The following is an 18266-nucleotide window of genomic DNA, read 5'->3' on the forward strand; positions in this document are numbered from 1 at the left end:
CCTCTGATGGACCACTGTCACCCCCACAGCAGGCCACCCATGAACACACATCTTTAGCTCCCTATTACTGACAAGTGTCCCACCTCCCTGGCTTGGCATTCAAGGCCCCCACATGCCTGTCCAATCTCATTTACCATCCCATCTTGTTCCAAGTACCCCATCAGGCTCTAAATCCATCATCTCCATCTATGCCCTGCCTTCAGGCCTAGCAGCATCTCTGCCCTGGAAATCTGTCTGAATGACAGACAGGACCACAGGCATAGGAGGAAAGAAGCTATCAAGTCCACCCTCATTGAGACACCTCACTCCCCTGCCAGTGCCTGCCATTCCACCATCAGGGCTTTCCTCTGCTGGGTTAAAGACATTATCTCCCGAAAGCCATTCATAAAAGGGTACACAGTGGCAGTGCAGAGGTGGGGGAGTCTGACAAACCTGGCTCCAAGGCCCAGCTATGCCAACTCCTAGTTGTGTTATCTCAGGCCACTCTCTTCTCAGTATATGTCCTTGTCTGCAACACGGGGTAATAATATCTGTTTTTCTGGGGTTTTTGTGAGGAACACAACCAGCAAATGCTCAATAAATGACAGCAATGACTACTATCATTACTGTGCTCTATGCAGTCACAGCAGGTGGGACTGGAGCTTGAGGAAGAGCTGGCATCAGGACAGGGGCACCAAATGTGACCACTGTCTTTGGCTGGGGGATCCCAAGAAGGCTGTGCTCACCTCCACCCTCCAACCCCAACGACGGGCTGTCCACCAACCTTGCTCACTGAATTCACTATCCTCTGTCTCCATCTGCTCCTCATCCTCATCACTGTTGTAGTTGTAGTTGGGGTCATGTTTTATGTACTGGAGGCAGAGGCTGGTCACGTTGGGCACATGAGGGCCCATTTCCTTGGGGCACCTGTGGGGTAGGATGAGGAATGCTTTGCTGAATCCAGTCAGGATGGGAGTAGGGGGTAGGGCCCAACGGGAGTCCTGAAATTTTACTGCTTTGAGGCCAGCATCCCCACCAACTTCCCAAAGGAGTCCCCAGGCAATCCCACCATACATACTTCCTCAAGAAGGCCTCAAAAGCCTGGAGGCAGGACTCCCGGAGCTCATCATCATCCAGGTTGCAGAAATCCTCCACCAGGGGCACCAGGCGGTCCAGGTGAGCCCCTGCAGGGCCAGGTGGGTCACTGAACCCAAGCCAGACACTCTCATGGAGTTCCCCCAGCCTGCAGCACTCAGCCTGTCCCCGCACCTACAGCGCTGACCACTGCAGATTCAACTCAGAGGTTTCATAGTCAAGCAGATGTGGGTTCTAGCCCTGACTCTGCCACCCAACTGCTATGGGACTTTGGGCAGGTCACAACATTTCTTTGACCTTAGCTGATTTTCACAACAAGGATAATAATGTCTCCTGGGCAGAGATTTTATGAAGACAAATTATATAAAGATAAATAGCTGGCTGGGCGCCGTGAGTCACGCCTGTAATCCCAGCACTTTGGGAGGCCGGGGCGGTCGGATCACAAGGTCAGGAGACTGAGACCACGGTGAAACCCCGTCTCTACTAAAAATACAAAAAATTAGCTGGGCGCGGTGGCGGGTGCCTGTAGTCCCAGCTACTCAGGAGGCTGAGGCAGGAGAATGGCGTGAACCCGGGAGGCAGAGCTTGCGGTGAGCCAAGACTGCACCACTGCACTCCAGCCTGGGCGACAGAGCGAGACTCAGTCTCAAAAAAGAAAGATAAATAGCTTAGGCCAGGCACGGTGGCTCATGCCTGTAATCCCAGCATTTTGGGAGTCCAAGGCAGGTGGATTACAAGGTCAGGAGATCGAGACCATCCTGGCTAACACGGTGAAACCCTGTCTCAACTAAAAATACAAAAAATTAGCTGGGTGTGGTGGCACACACCTGTAGTCCCAGCTACTCAGGAGGCTGAGGCAGGAGGATTGCTTGAACCTGGGAGGTGGAGGTTGCAGTGAGACAAGATAGCATCATTGTACTCCAGCCTGGGGGACACAGCGAGACTCTACCTCAAAAAAAAAAAAAAAAAAAAAAAAGATAAATAGCTTAGGCTGGGCACGTGGCTCACACCTGTAACCCCAGCACTTTGGGAGGCCGAGGCAGATGGATCATCTGAGGTCAGGAGTTCGAGACCAGCTTGGTCAACATGGTGAAACTCCATCTCTACTAAAAATTCAAAAATTAGCTGCGTGTGGCAGTGCGCCCCTATAATCCCAGCTACTTGGGAGACTGAGGCAGGAGAATCGCTTGAACCTGGGAGGTGGAGGTTACAGTGAGCAGAGATTGTGCCACTGCACTCCAGCCTGGGCAACAGAGCGAGACATGAGACTCAGTCTGGAAAAAAAAAAAAAAAGTTAAAAGCTTAGTCCAAGGCTGGGCGCAGTGGCTCACCCCTGTAATCCTAGCACTTTGAGAGGCCGAGGCAGGCAGATCACGGGATCATGAGGTCAGGAGTTCAAGACCAACCTGGCCAACCAACATAGTGAAACCCTGTCTCTACTAAAAATACAAAAACTAGCCAGGTATCGTAGCGTGCGCCTGTAGTCCTAGCTACTCCGGAGGCTGAGACAGGAGAATCGCTTGAATCTGGGAGGCGGAGGTTGCGGTGAGCCGAGATTGCACCACTGCACTCCAGCCTGGGCAACAGAGTGAGACTCTCTCTCAAAAAAATAAATAAATAAGTTTAGTCCAGGTTCTGCACAAGCAGGCACTCGATAAGTAGCTTCTGTTATCAAAACCATTACTCATGTCCTGGCCTAATTTCCTTCACTAGGTTGTAAGTCCCTGGATAGGAGAAACGGGAGGCAAGTACTGCCCTAATAGACCAAGCAAGAGGGGTTCCTGCCTGGTCTCTAGGCTTTAGAGCATCCCACTCATGCCCTTCTCCAGCCACATCCTTCCTCACAGTACAAGAAGAGACATGCTGACCTAGAGACCCCCCCAGCACTCCTAGATTCCATTCTGTCTGGTTATCTGAGGACCCCAGAGTTTCCCGCCCAATGGATCCTGACCCCTTGTCCGAGCCTGCACAGGCCTCTTTCCCGGGTCCATGCAACCAAGGATGGCTGAGGGCTGGCTGCTGTTTGGGAGAAATGGGACAGGGTGTGGCCATGTCAGCTGGGGTTGTCCCCATGTGTGCCTGCAAGGCCGCTTGCAGTGAGAGAGCCAGGGGTTAGGAGAGGCTGACCGTAGGCCAACTCTATCCAAACTGTCTTGGTATAGTCAGAATTCCAAGGTGTCTGAAGATACATTCAAATCTGATGGCAGCTTTCCATTTCTAAAAAACTAATCTATAGTGACAGAAAGCAGATCAGTGGCTGCCTGGACAAGGCAGTGAGAGCTGGACTGCACACGGACACAAGGAAGCTTTTGGGGGTGATGGAAATGTTTTACGGATATACACAAAGGTCAAAACACACTTAATTGTACACTTTAAATAGTGCGGTTTATTGTATGCACATTAAATTGTTTCTTAAAAATTCAAACTTGGCCCACGGGCTGTTACTAAGATATCTTTGTCAAAGTGGGAGAACAAAATATAGTCTAACAGTTTAGTGGCGTGACTTAAAATTGTAATTACCAGCCAGTCCCCAGGTCTCAGAAGTGGTTGATCCAACCCCCTTCTCTGAACCATCTGCACTAGGCAGGAGCTCAGGCCGGGTGGTTTGTCCAGCTCCGGCCCGCCCTGCACCTCTCAAGCCCCGCACCTCTCAAGCCGTGCCCGGCCCCAACCTCTGCGTTCCAAGGGCTTCAGGCACACCAACCAACCGAGGAAGCAGCCCGGCCCAGGCCCCACCCACCACGTCAGTCCAGGTCCCGCTCCATCCTCCCTACCAAGGAGGCTGTCCACCCTTACACCTGGGCTGCACGGCGCCCCAAGCTCCACCCCCTTACCGAGTCATTGGCTCGCCCCTAAGCTCCACCCACCATGCCATCCCAGGCCCTGCCCCTTCCCCGCCCCCTTACCGAGGCGGTGGCCGGCCTGGCGGCCGACGCTGCCCAAACATTGGATTAGGGTGCGGATGGCAGCCGGGCTGGTGGGCGCCCGTGGGCCGGGAAGCCGGTCCAGTAAGTGGTCAGCGAGTTCCACGAAGAGGTCGGTGCTGCAGGCGGCCGCCAGGTGGCCAAGCGCTCCAACCGCCCGCTTGCGCACCGCCAGGCGCGGGCTGCTCAGCTGTGGCAGCAGACAGTGCAGGAGGCTAGCGTGGAAGGCGCCCAGCGGGGCACCCAGCCTGGGGAACACGAGGGGGCATCAGGCCGGTCGCACCCCGCGGGCAGCCTAGGCCAGGCTCCGCCCCTCTCCCCATTCTCTCCCGACCTCATTCCCAGGATTATGGCAACTCAATGGTCCTTGCAAAAGAGGTGCCCTGCAACTGTGAGGAGGAATTATTTTAATTATTTTGTTACATGAGAGAAAGCGGAGAGAGAAAGGTACTTCTCAGCAGTGCAAAGCCTGGCTCCCAGCCCAGGGAGAAGGACCTGATGGGGGAAGCATGGGGGATCGAGTAAGGCTGTCCCTACTTCTTGTAAGTCTAGGCCTTGCCTCAATACCATCCCCCTCTGTCCAACCTCCTTGCTGAGACCAGAGCAGTATAAAATCTACTTCTCACCTGGTCACTCCTCTGCTTCCATGGCTCCTTAGTGCCTTTGGAGATGCTGAGCTCTGGGCTCAAGAGGCAACACCAGAGAATGGCTTCCACGCACACAGCACAGCCCCTGCCTGCCTCAGCAGCTTCTATCCACACCTTCAAATGAGGCCCGTGCATTTTCTGTCCCATAAACATCCCGAGACCTTTTCTCACTTTACACAAACACACTGACCTCACTTTCCCTTATTTCTATGTCCTACCCAACCCTCTCTCCTGGGTTTCATTTGTCTATTCACCTGCTAAGTGACAGGGACTGTGCTGGAAGCCAGGGTGAACAAGATAGACTGATCCCGGGACCTGCCCTCATGGAGTGTGTGGTTGAGTGGGTGCCTCCCAGGAACCTCAAGTTCAACATGCCCCAGCTTGAATCCATCACCTTCCTCCCCACACACCTGCTCCTGGCTCCCAGAGTGCACCCCATCACAGCACCTCTGTCTGCCCCCACCAGTTACTAAAGGCAGAACCCTAGGGGTTAGCCTCCAGTCCCCGCCTCTCTTGCCCACTCCAAGTCCTGTGGAGTCTACCTCCTGAATACAACCCGAATTGCTTTCCCTATAGTAGCCTTTTAACCAGTCCCCAGCCTGTTCAATCCCCTCCCATCTACTCTCCACTGCAGAGAGAAAGATCAGAGTGGAACACACAAATACTCACCCCCACCCCATGGCTCCTGGCCAGCCCTCCACCTCATCTCTCCATACCCACCTCTCCACATTACAGCCTGCCCCACGACCCCTGGCAGACTCTGGGACCCCAAGTCTTCCCCCATCTCTGCCTTCCGGACTGGGGGCAGTCTTCCCTCCAGCATCCTCCTTATACCTGCCCAAACTCAGCTAAGTCCTGCCCCTCCTCGAAGGCTCAACTCTAGCAGCACGCTCTTTTAGAAGGCTCCTAGTTCCCAGCTGGGCTGGGGGCTCCTCTGAGCTCCTGTCAGCCCTGTTCTTATCCTTAACTGTTGTGCTTACTCCATTCACAGTTTTTTTTTTTTTTTTTAGAAGGAGGCGTGCCCCTTTGCCCCCGCTGGGGTGCGGTGGCCGGATCTCCTCACCCTACTAGCTCCGCCTCCCCGGCTCACGCCATTCTCCGGCCTCAGCCTCCCGAGTAGCTGGGACTACAGGCGCCCGCCACCACGCCCAGCTATTTTTTGTATTTCTTAGTAGAGACGGGGTTTCACCGTGTTAGCCAGGATGGTCTCGATCTCCTGACCTCGTGATCCGCCCATCTCGGCCTCCCAAAGTGCTGGGGCCACCGCGCCCGGCCCATTCACAGTTTTATACATGTCTGTGAACTCCTCCCTAGGAACAACCAAGACTGATCTAACCCCATGTTCCGAACATTAGGCCAGCGCCTGACATTTTTCTGGTTAGAGCAGGTATTCAAGTCGTGGGAGGTTTTACTGACCGTGTGACCACATCACCTCTCAGAGCCTGTAAAATTGTGACAATTGAGTTCTCCTTTACGAGGCTGCTGGGATGATTAAGGAGCCCCGAGCACAGGGCTTGGTGTGCAGTAGGTGCTAGCTCTGTGATTTGAGTCCCTTCCTGTCCCCTTTTACCCATTCTTCCTCAATACCCAGGGTGGCCTCCCACACCTGCTCAGCATGTCAGAGAGGATGTCCAGGGCTTCCAGCTGCACAGCCACATCCTCCTGCTGGGCAATGGCACTGGTGAGCTGGCCCGTGATCTTCCGGCACACGTTGGTGGCCAGCCCGGAGCCTGCACAGGGCACAAGGTGGGCACAGTGAGGCCCTGGCCTGGGGAAAAGGCAGCCTTTACCACTGGTCTGCCTCTGCTCTGGCTGTGTTCCTGAGCCCACATCCCAGGGAATCTTGCCAGGGCTCCAGAGGTCCCAGGTTTGACCCAGAGTCTGGCCAAAGTAAAGGAGACAGCTAGGGGAGCTGCAGAGCCAATGGCCGAGCTGCTGGGTGGCACTCACATACCCAAGCCCTTCTTCCTTTCCCCATTCCTCTAGGGAGGCAGGGAAAAGTTAAACACTTCCTTTCCTGCCTCCCTTGCTGCTGGGAGTGGCTGGGTGATCCAGCTCTTGCCAGTGAGATATCAGTGGAAGTCGTATGGGGGCTTCTGGGAAAACGTGTGCTTTCCCTATAAAGGGAGGGGACATGGGGCAAGACCTGAACCCTGTCAATATTGAGCCACTAAATGAATTGCTACCGAAATGGAGTGGCTGATTCCTCCAGGATTGCCATGTGAGGAAAAACCACCCCTGATTTCTTTAAAGTGTCGTTGGTTAGATTTCATCACTTGAGCTAAAAGCATTCCTAACTGACACAGAAGCATGAACTTAAACGGAGCTGGGCCTGAATTCTCTGCCCTGCTTACTAGCTGAGTGACCTCAGGTATGTCTCTTCAACTCTCTGTGCCTCAGTGTTTTTTTGTTTTTTACCATTAACTAGGACAAATACTAACAGTACCTAGTCCTGGGGACCTGGGTACCTGTGGCTGCAGGGGGGAGCTCCGAGAGGACAGTCTTGAGGCCAATGCCGGCGATGTCTCGCAGCTGCTCCTTGTCTGACCGCATGTTGGCGCACAGGGTGTCCACGATGGTCTCCACCTGGTACTCCTTCACTTTGCCCACCAGAGGACCCAGGCTGAGCAGGGAGTGGGAAGGTGAGTCCAAGGTCCCAAGGTTCAGCCTGAGTCAGGCTACCCCTTTATGTCCTTTCATGCTCCTGGGACCACATGTGCTGAGGAAAAGGCCTCAGATCACCAGGGGAGCCCCTGTTTGGCCAGAAAGAGGTACTCTCTGGCTATGCCAAAATTGTTCCTGGCACCTCCCAAACCTACGTTTCTTCTTGTTTTACGTCTCAGGAAATGGCCAAATAGTGCCCCAGAACAAGGGTGCTCAAACTTGGGCGTGCATCTGAATCCCCTGGAGGGCTTGTTAAAACAGATTGCTGGGCCCCACCCCCAGAGTTTCAGAGTCAGGAGGGCTATCTCGGTGGGGCCTAACAGCATGCATTTCTAGCAAGCTCCCAGTTGAGGCTGATAGTGTAGGTGGTCCAGGGAGCACACTTGGAGAACCTCTGCCTTAGAGGCTTGCTTCTCAAAGTTTGGTGGTGGGTTAGCATCGGCAACACCACTCGGAAGCTTGTTCAGGATGTGGGATCTCAGGCCCTACCCTACCCTAGATCTATTGAGCCAGGATCTGTAGCGCCACAAGGTCCCCAGGTGATTCTAATGCACAGGAAAGTGTAAAAACAGCTGCACTAGATGCCTGGGTTCTCAGCCTTAGTTGCCATCACCTGGGCCTCTGAAACATGCCTACCTGGGCACTGCCCTCAGAGAGTCTGAGTTAATTGGTTTCACGTGTGACCTGGAGGCGGGAGGGCTTTTAAAATTCCCCAGGTGATTCTAACATGCAGTCGAGGCTGACAACCTCTGCCCTACCTGAGTAGTTCTCAGACATTGGTTGCATCAGAATGCAGATTCCAGGGTGCTATGGTCTCATCCTCTGCCCCAGCTCCCTCCCTGCTCCATCCCCTGAATATGAATCCCTGGGCAGGGAATATAGAGTTTCAACAAGGGCTTCAGGTGACTGCAGTGGACAATGGTTTTCTTTTTTCTTGATTTTTTTTTTTTTTTTTGAGATGAGGTCTTGCTCTGTTGCCCAGGGTGGAATACAGTGGCATGATCATAGCCCATGGCAGCCTCGAACTCCTGGGCTCAAGCAATCCTCCTACATAGATGAGATTACATATTCAAGCCACCATGCTTGGCTAATTTCTTTTTTTAGTGTCTTGCTCTGTTGCCCAGGCTGGTCTTGAACTGCTGGCCTCAAGTGATCCTCTTGCCTCAGCCTCCAGAATAGCTGGGACTACAGGCATGCGCACCATGGTTTTCAAACCTTGGCTCTCTCAGCTTCCTTCTCCACAGCTCCTCTATCTACATAATGATGAAATCCTCCATCCTACCTCCTATAGCACTGGTTCCCACTAGGAGTAATACCGCCTTGGCAATTTATGGGTGTCCTTGGTCATCATAACTATAGAGTTAGTACTTCTGGCCTTTAAGCGGGTGGGGAGCAGGAACCGCAGAAAGACAACAATGCAAAACAAAGCATTGTCCATGCCCCGAAAGAAATTCTAACATCCCAATGGGCATTTGTATAGGCAAAAGGCCTTTCTGTAATTATCTAACATTTCAGTTAGAGACACAAAATATTTTTACATTGTTTTAATATACCGCATTCTAGATTTTCCAAGAATGCAATTTTCAGGTAAATAGAAGGAAAAGTGTACTTTGTTTTCTGGGAAACTTTATTGGGAGATGGTCACTCACTTTAGAAAATCCTGGCTGGGCGTGGTGGCTCACGCCTGTAATCCCAGCACTTTGGGAGGCCAAGGCAGGCAGATCACTTGAGGTCAGGAGTTCAAGACCAGCCTAGCCAACATGGCGAAACCCCGCATCTACTAAAAATACAAAAATTAGCCAGGCGTGGTAGTGTGTGCCTGTAATGCCAGCTACTCAGGAGGCTGAGACATGGGAATTGCTTGAACCTGGGAGGAGAAGGTCACAATGAGCTGAGATTGCACCACTGTACTCCAGCCTGAGTGACAAAGTGCGACTCTGTCTCAAAAAAAAAAAAAAAGAAAAAAGAAAATCTTGCCACTAAGAGCAATGCCTCCAATTCTGAAACCTGAGTCCCAACACCCCCTGTCTATATCTGGTATCTGTACTCATGATGAATACTCATGATGAGTTTACATGCAGGTACAGGCTTCTCGTGACTTCATCACTTCTACCATCACAGTGCCCCAGCACGCATACACGGAAACACACACTACTTTACTATAAGCTACATTCCTTCTAGTTTGCCTTTATGGTTAAGGTTAGGGCATTATGTGTAGACGTAGGTTTTATAATGTACGAATTTCATTTCCTAATAGGAAAACAGTATTACAAACGATTTGTTATAAAAAGGTATTGGTTCTGCTGGTGGGAAACCACACTCCATCCTAAGTCTACTCCATGACCAGAAAGACACTCCCAACTCATAAACTTGTCCATGTCACCTTCCTACAGAAAACCCTTTACTGAATTCCCTCTGCTCTTGGGATCATGTTGCAATTCTTTAACATCTTCTTCTGGGGAAACTCAAGACTAAGGTACCATTCAACAAGAGCTGCTCAGCAGGTCCCCTCTGCGAGGCTGTACCCCAAAGGGACAGGGGTCCCCAGAATGCTCCCACACCAGGTAGGGCCCCTGCTCCTGCTCCACCAGGGCAATTCTTTAACACGCCCTGGAAGAATGCCTGGACCCAGCTCACAGACAGTGGTTTGAAAGACAGTGCCCAATTCTCTCACCCTGTTGATCCTTGATCCCTGGCATTCTATTTAAAATTACTCAGGTGATGCTAACCTGCAGTCAAGGTTGACAACCTCTGCCCTACACGAGTGGTTCTCTGGTATGGGTGTGAGAATGACTCTACCATCCAAGCATCCCCACGTGCTCTGCACATACCCTTGTCTTGTTTTTTTCTACTCTGGAGATAACTTGCCAACGTCTCAGGATCACAGCCTCACAGTGATCTAAGGCTGGGGCTTTTAGGACCTCTCCCAATCCCATGTGCCCTAAGCCTTTTTTGTTTTTTATTTTTGAGATGGAGTTTTTGCTCTTGTTGCCCAGGCTGGAGTACAATGACACAATCTCGGCTCACTGCAATCTCTGCCTCCTGAGTTCAAGCAATTCTCCTTACTCAGCCTCCCAAGTAGCTGGGATTACAGGCATGCACCACCACGCCCAGCAAATTTTTTAAAAAATTATTATTTAGTAGAGACAGGGTTTCACCAGGTTGGTCAGGCTGGTCTCGAACTCCTGACCTCAGGTGATCCACCCACCTTGGCCTCTCAAAGTGCTGGGATTACAGGCATGAGCCACCATGCCCAGCCTTTAAGCCTTTACCACCTTGATGTGTATCAGCTTGACCTTCCCAGCATTTACATCTGTCTGAGGGCTTTCTCTGGCTGGAGGTGGCAGAAAGTGGACAACCCTCTGTCCTACCCCAGAAGCAGCCCTTAACCAATGACTACCAGGGAGCTGGTGGACTAATACCCCAGCTCCCTCACCCTTTAAGTGGGAAAAGTCCAAGAGGCATGTCCTATACTGTGTCCCAGAGGTCCCCATGGGGTTAAGCTCATCAGGCCCACTGTGGTCACTTGCTTTGTACTGTACCCTTGATTGGTCCTCTTCCCTCTCCTGCCTCACTTCCCTACTCCACCACCATGTTTCCTGGGATCACCTCCCAAATAAACTTAGATTTGAATCCTTGTCTCAGCATCTTCTGGGGAAACTCAAGACTAAGGTACCATTCAACAAGAGCTGCTCAGCAGGTCCCCTCTGCAAGGTTGTACCCCAAAGGGACAGGGGTCCCCAGAATGCTCCCACACCAGGTAGGGCCCCTTCTCCTGCTCCACCAAGGCTGACACTCACCACTTAACAGCCAGGTTCTGCACCTCACCGTTCTTGTCCTCCAGGAGCCGGAGCAGCATCTTCACCACCTTGCGCTCGCTGTCCTCGTCCAGCTGAATGGAGTCCTTCTGCAACTCCGACATCAGGTCGCTGGTGGCCATGAACCTGTGCAGGGAGGGCAGAGGAGGACTGCTGAGCAGCTCCTGGGCCCTGGTGGATTTGGGCAGTACCTCAGGGTTCCCCTAGAAGTAGACCTTAATACAAAGATTCGAGGTCAAATGCACTCCTGTGTCACATGATGATGTTTTGGTAAATGAGAGGCAACATATACAATGGTTGTCCCGTAAGATTATAGTGAGGCTGCCCTATATAGGCATGCCATTTTCATCTTTTCTACCTTATTTTTACTGTACCTTTTCTATGTTTAGACACACAGATACCACTCTGTTACAGCTGCCTACAGTACTCAATACAGGTGCGTAGCCTGGGAGCAACAGGCCGCACCATATAGCCTGGGGGTGTAGTAGGCTCTACCATCTAGGCTGTGTAAGCACACTCTATGAGGTTCACACAAGGACAAAATTGCCTAATGATGCACTTCTCAGAATGTCTCCCTGTCGTTAAGTGCCACATGACAGTGGATTATTTGGGCAGTGGGTATGGTTGGGCTACAAGGAGACCCACATGTGTGACACCAACTGCCACATGGTGGCAGACTAGGAATGGCCCAGCATGCTGGCTAAATGCATAATGCTTCAGGGTCGGTGGCTCCCGACCATTTATGCAGTGTGAATTTGGGCAAGTCATTTCACCTCTCCAAGCCTTAGCTTACCTGTCTGAAAACGGGGATGAGACTAGTATCTGCCTCATGGGGTTTTAAGTGCACATGGTGAGCGCTCAGTAAATGGCACTGCCATTATTATAATGACATCATCCACATCCCACAACAGCTGACAAAGGGATGCCAGAAGGTTGTTTTGTTTTGTTTTTTGAGATGGAGTCTTGCTCTGTCGCCCAGGCTAGAGTGCAGTGGCGCAATCTCGGCTCACTGCAAGCTCCGCCTCCCGGGTTTACGCCATTCTCCTGCCTCAGCCTCCTGAGTAGCTGGGACTACTGGTACCCGCCACCATACCCGGCTAATTTTTTGTATTTTTAGTAGAGATGGGGTTTCACCGTGTTAGCCAGGATGATCTTGATCTCCTGACATCGTGATCCACCCGCCTTGGCCTCCCAAAGTGCTGTGATTACAGGCGTGAGCCACTGTGCCCAGCCAAGGGATGCCAGAAGGTTGAACAGACACCTTGTGTCCAAGTCAGAGCTAGAGGCCTACCAAACAGATGGAGGAAGGCGAGCCCTGTCCACTCCCATCTCAGAGAACTGGCTCGGTCCCTGCCCTTAGAGCAGTGGATCTCCAGCTATAGCCAGCATCAGAATCACCAGCAGGGCTTGTTAAACAATACTAGGCCCCATTCTCAGAGTTTCTGAATCAGCAGGTCTGAGTTGGGGCCCAGGAATCCGCATTTCTAACAAATTCCTGGATGACGCTGAGGGTCGGGGACCACCGTTTGAAAACCACTGCCCTACACCATGCTGATGGGCATGGGCATATTTTGGAGACCAGCACCAATAGCTGACTGGCTCACTGACCTAGGGTGGGCATCAGAGGCAAGGGCTACCCACCCAGAAAAATCAGGCTTTTGGTGTCAGGCCCCACAAATCCTGATGCCGTCCCAGGCATTTGAAACTGCAGTGGGAGTCTAAGCTGGAAGCCATGGAAAGTTGAGGCTGGGGCCATTATTAGGCACCATTCCTGCCAAAATTAAGAGGGTAGGAGCAGAGGTCTGAAACTAGTAGCCCTCAGCTATGTCCAGCTTGCAAATGTGTTTTCAAAAATTTAAATTACTTGTCAACATTTGAACATTGGGAGAGTTGACATAAAAATACTGACTTTGGCCTGGCATAGTGGCTCACGCCTGTAATCCCAGCACTTTAGGAGGCTGAGGCCGGTGGATCACCTGAGATCAAAAGTTCTAGACCAGCCTGGCCAATATCGTGAAACCCTGTCTCTATTAAAAACACAAAAATTAGCCGAGCACGGCAGTGAGCACCTGTAATCCTAGCTACTGGGAAGGCTGAGGCAGGTGAATCACTTGAATCTGGGAGGCGAAGGTTGCAGTGAGCTGAGATCGCACCACTGCACTCCAGCCTGGGTGACAGTGCGAGACTCTGTCTCAAAATAAAATAAAATAAAATAAAATGCTGACTTCCAGGCTAGGTGCAGCAGCTCATGCCTGTAATCCCAGCACTTTGGGAGGCCAAGGTCAGCGGATCACTCAAGGTCAGGAATTTGAGACTAGCCTGGCCAACATGGGGAAACCCCATCTCTACTAAAAATACGAAAATTAGCCAGGTGTGGTGGTGCACGCCTGTAGTCCCAGCTACTTGGGAGGCTGAGGCAGGAGAATCACTCAAACCTGGGAGGCAGAGATTGCAGTGAGCCAAGATCGTGCCATAGCACTCTAGCCTGGGTGATAGAGTGAGATTCAAAAAAAAAAAAAAAAAAAAAAAAACCTGACTTCCAGATTATCTTGAAAACATAGTATTTCTGTACAACGGGGCCTACAATCCCTGGTGACAATACCTGACTAGAGTCAGGTTGTGGTTGCCCTCTCCCCAGTTTACCTGGTCCCCACTAGGCCCACTTCACCCACTGACTGGCTCCTGCAGGCACGTGAGCAGAGTCTCAGAAGAAAACAGGACAGAGCAGCGAGGAGATACCACGAGGCTGCCTCGGAGAGAGCCTCCAGCTTTTGCTGGCCCTCCTGGGCCACTCCGCTGCCCCACACTGGCCCTGCTTTCCAGCATGGTTGAGCAAATCAACCAAGAGCCCTGACCCCAGCCTCCTGTGGCAAAAACTATCACAGCTGGGATTCTGGCTCTCATCTGTGCAGACTCAGACCTGCTCCTGGATGTCACCGCAGCCCACAGTGCCCTGTTACCAGGGGTGGACTGGTCGATGTCCTATTTATTTTTAACAGGTAGATTAGCCACCAGTTGCTAGGAGAGAGGAGGAGGCTGGGCTGGCAGCACGGGCAGGATGGTAGGACTGACTGTGCCCACCTCTGGGCAAAGGTAAAGTGAAGGAGGAGGTTTGGATTTGAGCCAGGCCAAGGCCTGAGGTGGGCACATGCATGCCTACGTCTGCTCAGCTGAGGGGACATTCTGAGATAGCATGCAGGGTCTCCAAGTTGTGTTTCTGCTGCAGTCCATGGGGGCCCAGCTCAGCCTGGCAACCCAGGTGATGTGCCTCTTTGCCCAAGACAGGCCTCCTGCCCCCGCTCCTCTTCTCCACCTGTTGAGCTCCTATTCACCCATCAAGACCCCAGCTCAAATGTCTCAGCTCAGGGATGACTGACCACCCTGCCCTACCCCTGCATTCACAGCCCCTAAACACAATGTTCTGACAGGATCCTTTCAGAGCACTCTGCACCCCTCCTTTATAGCACTTCTCACACTGCAATACAAGTCTGGCCACCAGAGCATCTTCTCCATTGGACTGCACACTCACTGAGGGCAGAGGCCCATCAGGTTTATCTCTGGGACTCCAGTCTCAACAAAGAACAGGTCTGCAGGGGGCTTTGTTGGGGAGGGTGAGGGCAGGAGGAGAGGTAGTGAGAGAGCTAGCCCTTAACAGAATTTACAGCCAAATAGCCCGAACTCAGAAACCAACTCTTCTGAAGTATGCCTCAGCATTTCAGACACCCCTGGTTCCTGCAGACACTGGCTCTCAGAGAAAACAAGCCATATTTTACACGTGTTATGTGTGCAGGGATGGGAGAGGGAAGGAAAAGTATATAATTTGGTGGATAAGAGCTTGAGCACCAAAGTTTGGCTTTAAGTGAGTATACTGGTCTTGCCATTTATCAACTAGGTGACATTGGGCAACTACCTCCTTTTCTCTGGGCCTCATATTTTCTATATATAAAATGGGAACTTTTCTTTGCCCTACCTCATAGTATCCTTGGGAGGTTTCAATAGGACAACCAGCTCTTAGCATGAGGTAGTAAGAAAACTAGGCTCAGGGAGGCTGCACAAACTGCCTAAGGTAACAGCAAACTGGAAGGAAAACCAGCCCACCACACACGTCTCCTGGCTTCTCAATCACTACTACTGTGTTTTCAAGAACAAGACCCGCAAGTGTACTCGTTTTGACTGTTGGAGCCTCTGTGGTAAAGGGGCACCTCCTGCCCATAAAGCCAGGGCCCAGGAAGAACAGGAATCAAAGGTCTCCTCTACCCAACCTGGGACCCTCATTTGCAGTCACTGCCCCCCTCCAGGAACCAGAGGACACAGTCTCAGTTTCATTACAGAGAAACCCTAGAGGCAACTCAGCTGAAACCCTTGGCCACACGGGCGCATGGACAGCTGGTCTGCAGGACCCAGCACCCTGGTATTCGGACTTTAAAAATAGACACCATTCTCACATGCTTGGGGTGGTTTTAAGTGTTCTCCAGGCCACTGGCAGAGACAGGCTGAAAGGACTTCTCGGGCTCTAGCTGGCAGGGCCAACTCCCTCTCCCAGAGACTGGACCTGAGGCCTGAGAGACAGTAGCACAAATCCCCTAGGCCACTAGCCAGCTATGTGACCTTGGGCAAGTCACTGCACTCCTCCAAGCCTCCGGAAAACAGGAAGAACAATCACTACCACCCATGGGTGGACTGAGATTACATGTGGAGTGCACAGTAGGGAGCCTGGGACCCAGTGAACATTCACTAAGCACCTACTGTGTACCCAGCACAGGTGCTGGGGCACTAAGAGAAAGTGCATAGTCCCGGTGGCCCAGGAGCTCAGGGTCTCCCAGGGCTGAAGTGATCTAGCAGAAACATGAGGGGAGGCATGGTGGGAGCTCAGGAGAGGTGCCTAATCCTGCCTGGGGTCAAGAGGCATCCCAAAGAATTATAGGAGCTGTCAGATGAAGGGAGGAGGTCAAGGGAGAGCAAAGAATCCCCCTAGTGAAGGTTTAGAGAGGGGACAGGGCATGGCAGATTTTGAATGTGCACAGAATCATAGCAGTGTCCATTTATTAAGCACCGACCCAGTGCCTGCCACAAACCTGAGCATTTCACATGTACTATCTTTTTCGTCGTTACCCCAATCCTCAGAGATGGGTTCTGTTACCCCCATTTTATTTATTTATTTATTTATTTATTTTTTTTATTTTTTATTTTTGGAGACGGAGTCTCGCTCTGTCGCCCAGGCTGGAGTGCAGTGGCCAGATCTCAGCTCACTGCAAGCTCCGCCTGCCGGGTTCACGCCATTCTCCTGCCTCAGCCTCCCAAGTAGCTGGGACTACAGACGCCCGCCACCTCGCCCGGCTAGTTTTTTTTGTATTTTTTAGTAGAGACGGGGTTTCACCGTGTTAGCCAGGATGGTCTCGATCTCCTGACCTCGTGATCTGCCCATCTCGGCCTCCCTAAGTGCTGGGATTACAGGCTTGAGCCACCGCGCCCGGCCAACCCCCATTTTATAGAAACAGAAGCACAGGAAACTCATGGGGGTTAAGTTACTTGTCCTTGGTCACACAGCCAGTGAGTGATGGCAGCTGGGATCTGAAGCCAAGACCTTGGATCCCAGGCTCTATTCATGTGGGGGACTCTTGAGGGGTACTGAGGAATGGGCTGCAGGAGAAGAGTAGGAGTCAGACTACCAGAGCAGGTCTCAAGTCTCCTAACCTGTCAGGGGGCTGGAATCAGAGGGCCTCACTAAGATCTTGGCCTCTGTATTAGACTGGCCTGGATTTGGACTAAGTCTCCCCACTTCCTGGCTTTGTGACTGAACCTACACCCTTCATGCCTGAGACTCAGTTTCCCTATCTGTAAAATGGGGACAAAGTGAAAAAGTGTTCACTGAGTCTCCAAGGTCTTCTTTCAGCTGGAGGGGCCAGAACTGGCCATGAGACCATGGGCCAATCTCTTTTCCTCCCTGGGCCTGTTTCCCCGGAGAATGCAGGTGGAAACTCATTGGACCAGATGTTTCCACCGTTCTTTTCAGCTCTATTCCTGTAGTTCTGTGATGCTGTGAGAGGGGGAAAAAAGGAAAAAGGGAGTGGGGAAGCGGAGTGGCACACAAAACCTAGAAGGTCCCACCCCAACCATCACCTACCTGTGACTGGAAAGCCAGACTCAGCCCAGCCCCCTCCTTTAGGCTGGGTCTGAACAATCCCCAGGAGGGGAGGGAGAGTGGGAGGGAGGGGTCCGGGTGATGTTGAGAAGCGGACATCACTGAGGGTGCCAGTGAGAAAGTCAGCAGGGGATAGCGGTCCCAGGAAGGGTCCGGTTTCAATGCGGAGGAGAGGGAGGTGATGGGGTCCCCAGGGAGAGGCGGAGGGCTTCACTGTGGACTTGCTGAAGGTGGCGGGGGATGGGGGCGCTGGGGCATCAGTTGCGGGGGAAGAAGGGGGCCATACAGAGGGAGGAGAGGCCGAGGCACGGTGCAGAGGGGCGGAGCTGGGGCTCTGATGGGGGATGAGAGGCCGGGCTGAAGCCTGCACGGTGGGAGACGAAGCAGGGACTGGAGTCGCGGAGGGGCAGGACCGCCACTAGGGGAGAATGGCCGGAGCTTCAGTGGGGACCACGAGGCAGGAGTGGGTCTGTGGGGAGGGGGCGCAGCTTAATGCAGGGAGAAGACAGAAGAGGCAGGGGGCTGCATGGTCATGGGGGATGGGCTGGCACTTCGGGAGGGGAAGAAGGCCCCTGGCTTTACAGCGGGAAGGAGAGGCGCGGGGGGCCGGAGGCGGGGTGCACCTGAAGTCCTTGTCGCTGGACGTCATCTTCTCCAGGAGGCTGGAGATGTGGAAGGCGGCGGTGCTCATGGTGGCTGCGCGCCGCGGGGCTGGCCGGCGGGAGGGAATATGGCGGCGCGGGCGCCCCCTCCCTCGCCAGCTGCGCGGGCTGCGCTCACCAGACAGAAATAGCAGCTCCCGCCCCGCCCCGTGCTCACGCCTTGGCCATGGCGGCTGCGGGAGGCGGGCGGGCCTGGGCCTGACTCGGTGGTCTTGGCCCCGGTCCCAGCCCCTGCCCAGCTAACAGTACAGCGCCGGCTTGCACACCCCCAGAGACGGGGAGCTCACTACCCGGCCACCACCTTGTTGTTATTCCCCTAAGTGCCAGCTCTGTCT

General features: G+C 52.8%; 1 protein-coding gene across 4 annotated transcripts in view; it reads right to left on the minus strand.

Moving 5' to 3' along the window:
• Positions 1-18037, minus strand: part of CAND2 (cullin associated and neddylation dissociated 2 (putative)) — a 39118-nt gene extending 21081 nt beyond the window's left edge. For 2 of the 4 annotated variants that reach the window (XM_017955238.3, XM_017955237.3), the window contains exons 1-7: positions 17893-18037; positions 11110-11253; positions 7114-7268; positions 6252-6375; positions 3981-4246; positions 1058-1163; positions 764-906 (exon numbers count right to left, since the gene is read on the minus strand). In XM_017955238.3, the coding sequence (XP_017810727.2) occupies positions 764-906; positions 1058-1163; positions 3981-4246; positions 6252-6375; positions 7114-7268; positions 11110-11253; positions 17893-17960 (1006 nt within the window). In that variant the 5' untranslated portion in view covers positions 17961-18037. The other 2 variants (XM_003894069.5, XM_021934173.2) reach the window with 2 other exon arrangements.
• Between the last annotated feature and the right edge of the window lie 229 nt (positions 18038-18266).

Source organism: Papio anubis, chromosome 2 (assembly GCF_008728515.1).
Source record: "Papio anubis isolate 15944 chromosome 2, Panubis1.0, whole genome shotgun sequence".
Taxonomy (NCBI): Eukaryota; Metazoa; Chordata; class Mammalia; order Primates; family Cercopithecidae; genus Papio; species Papio anubis.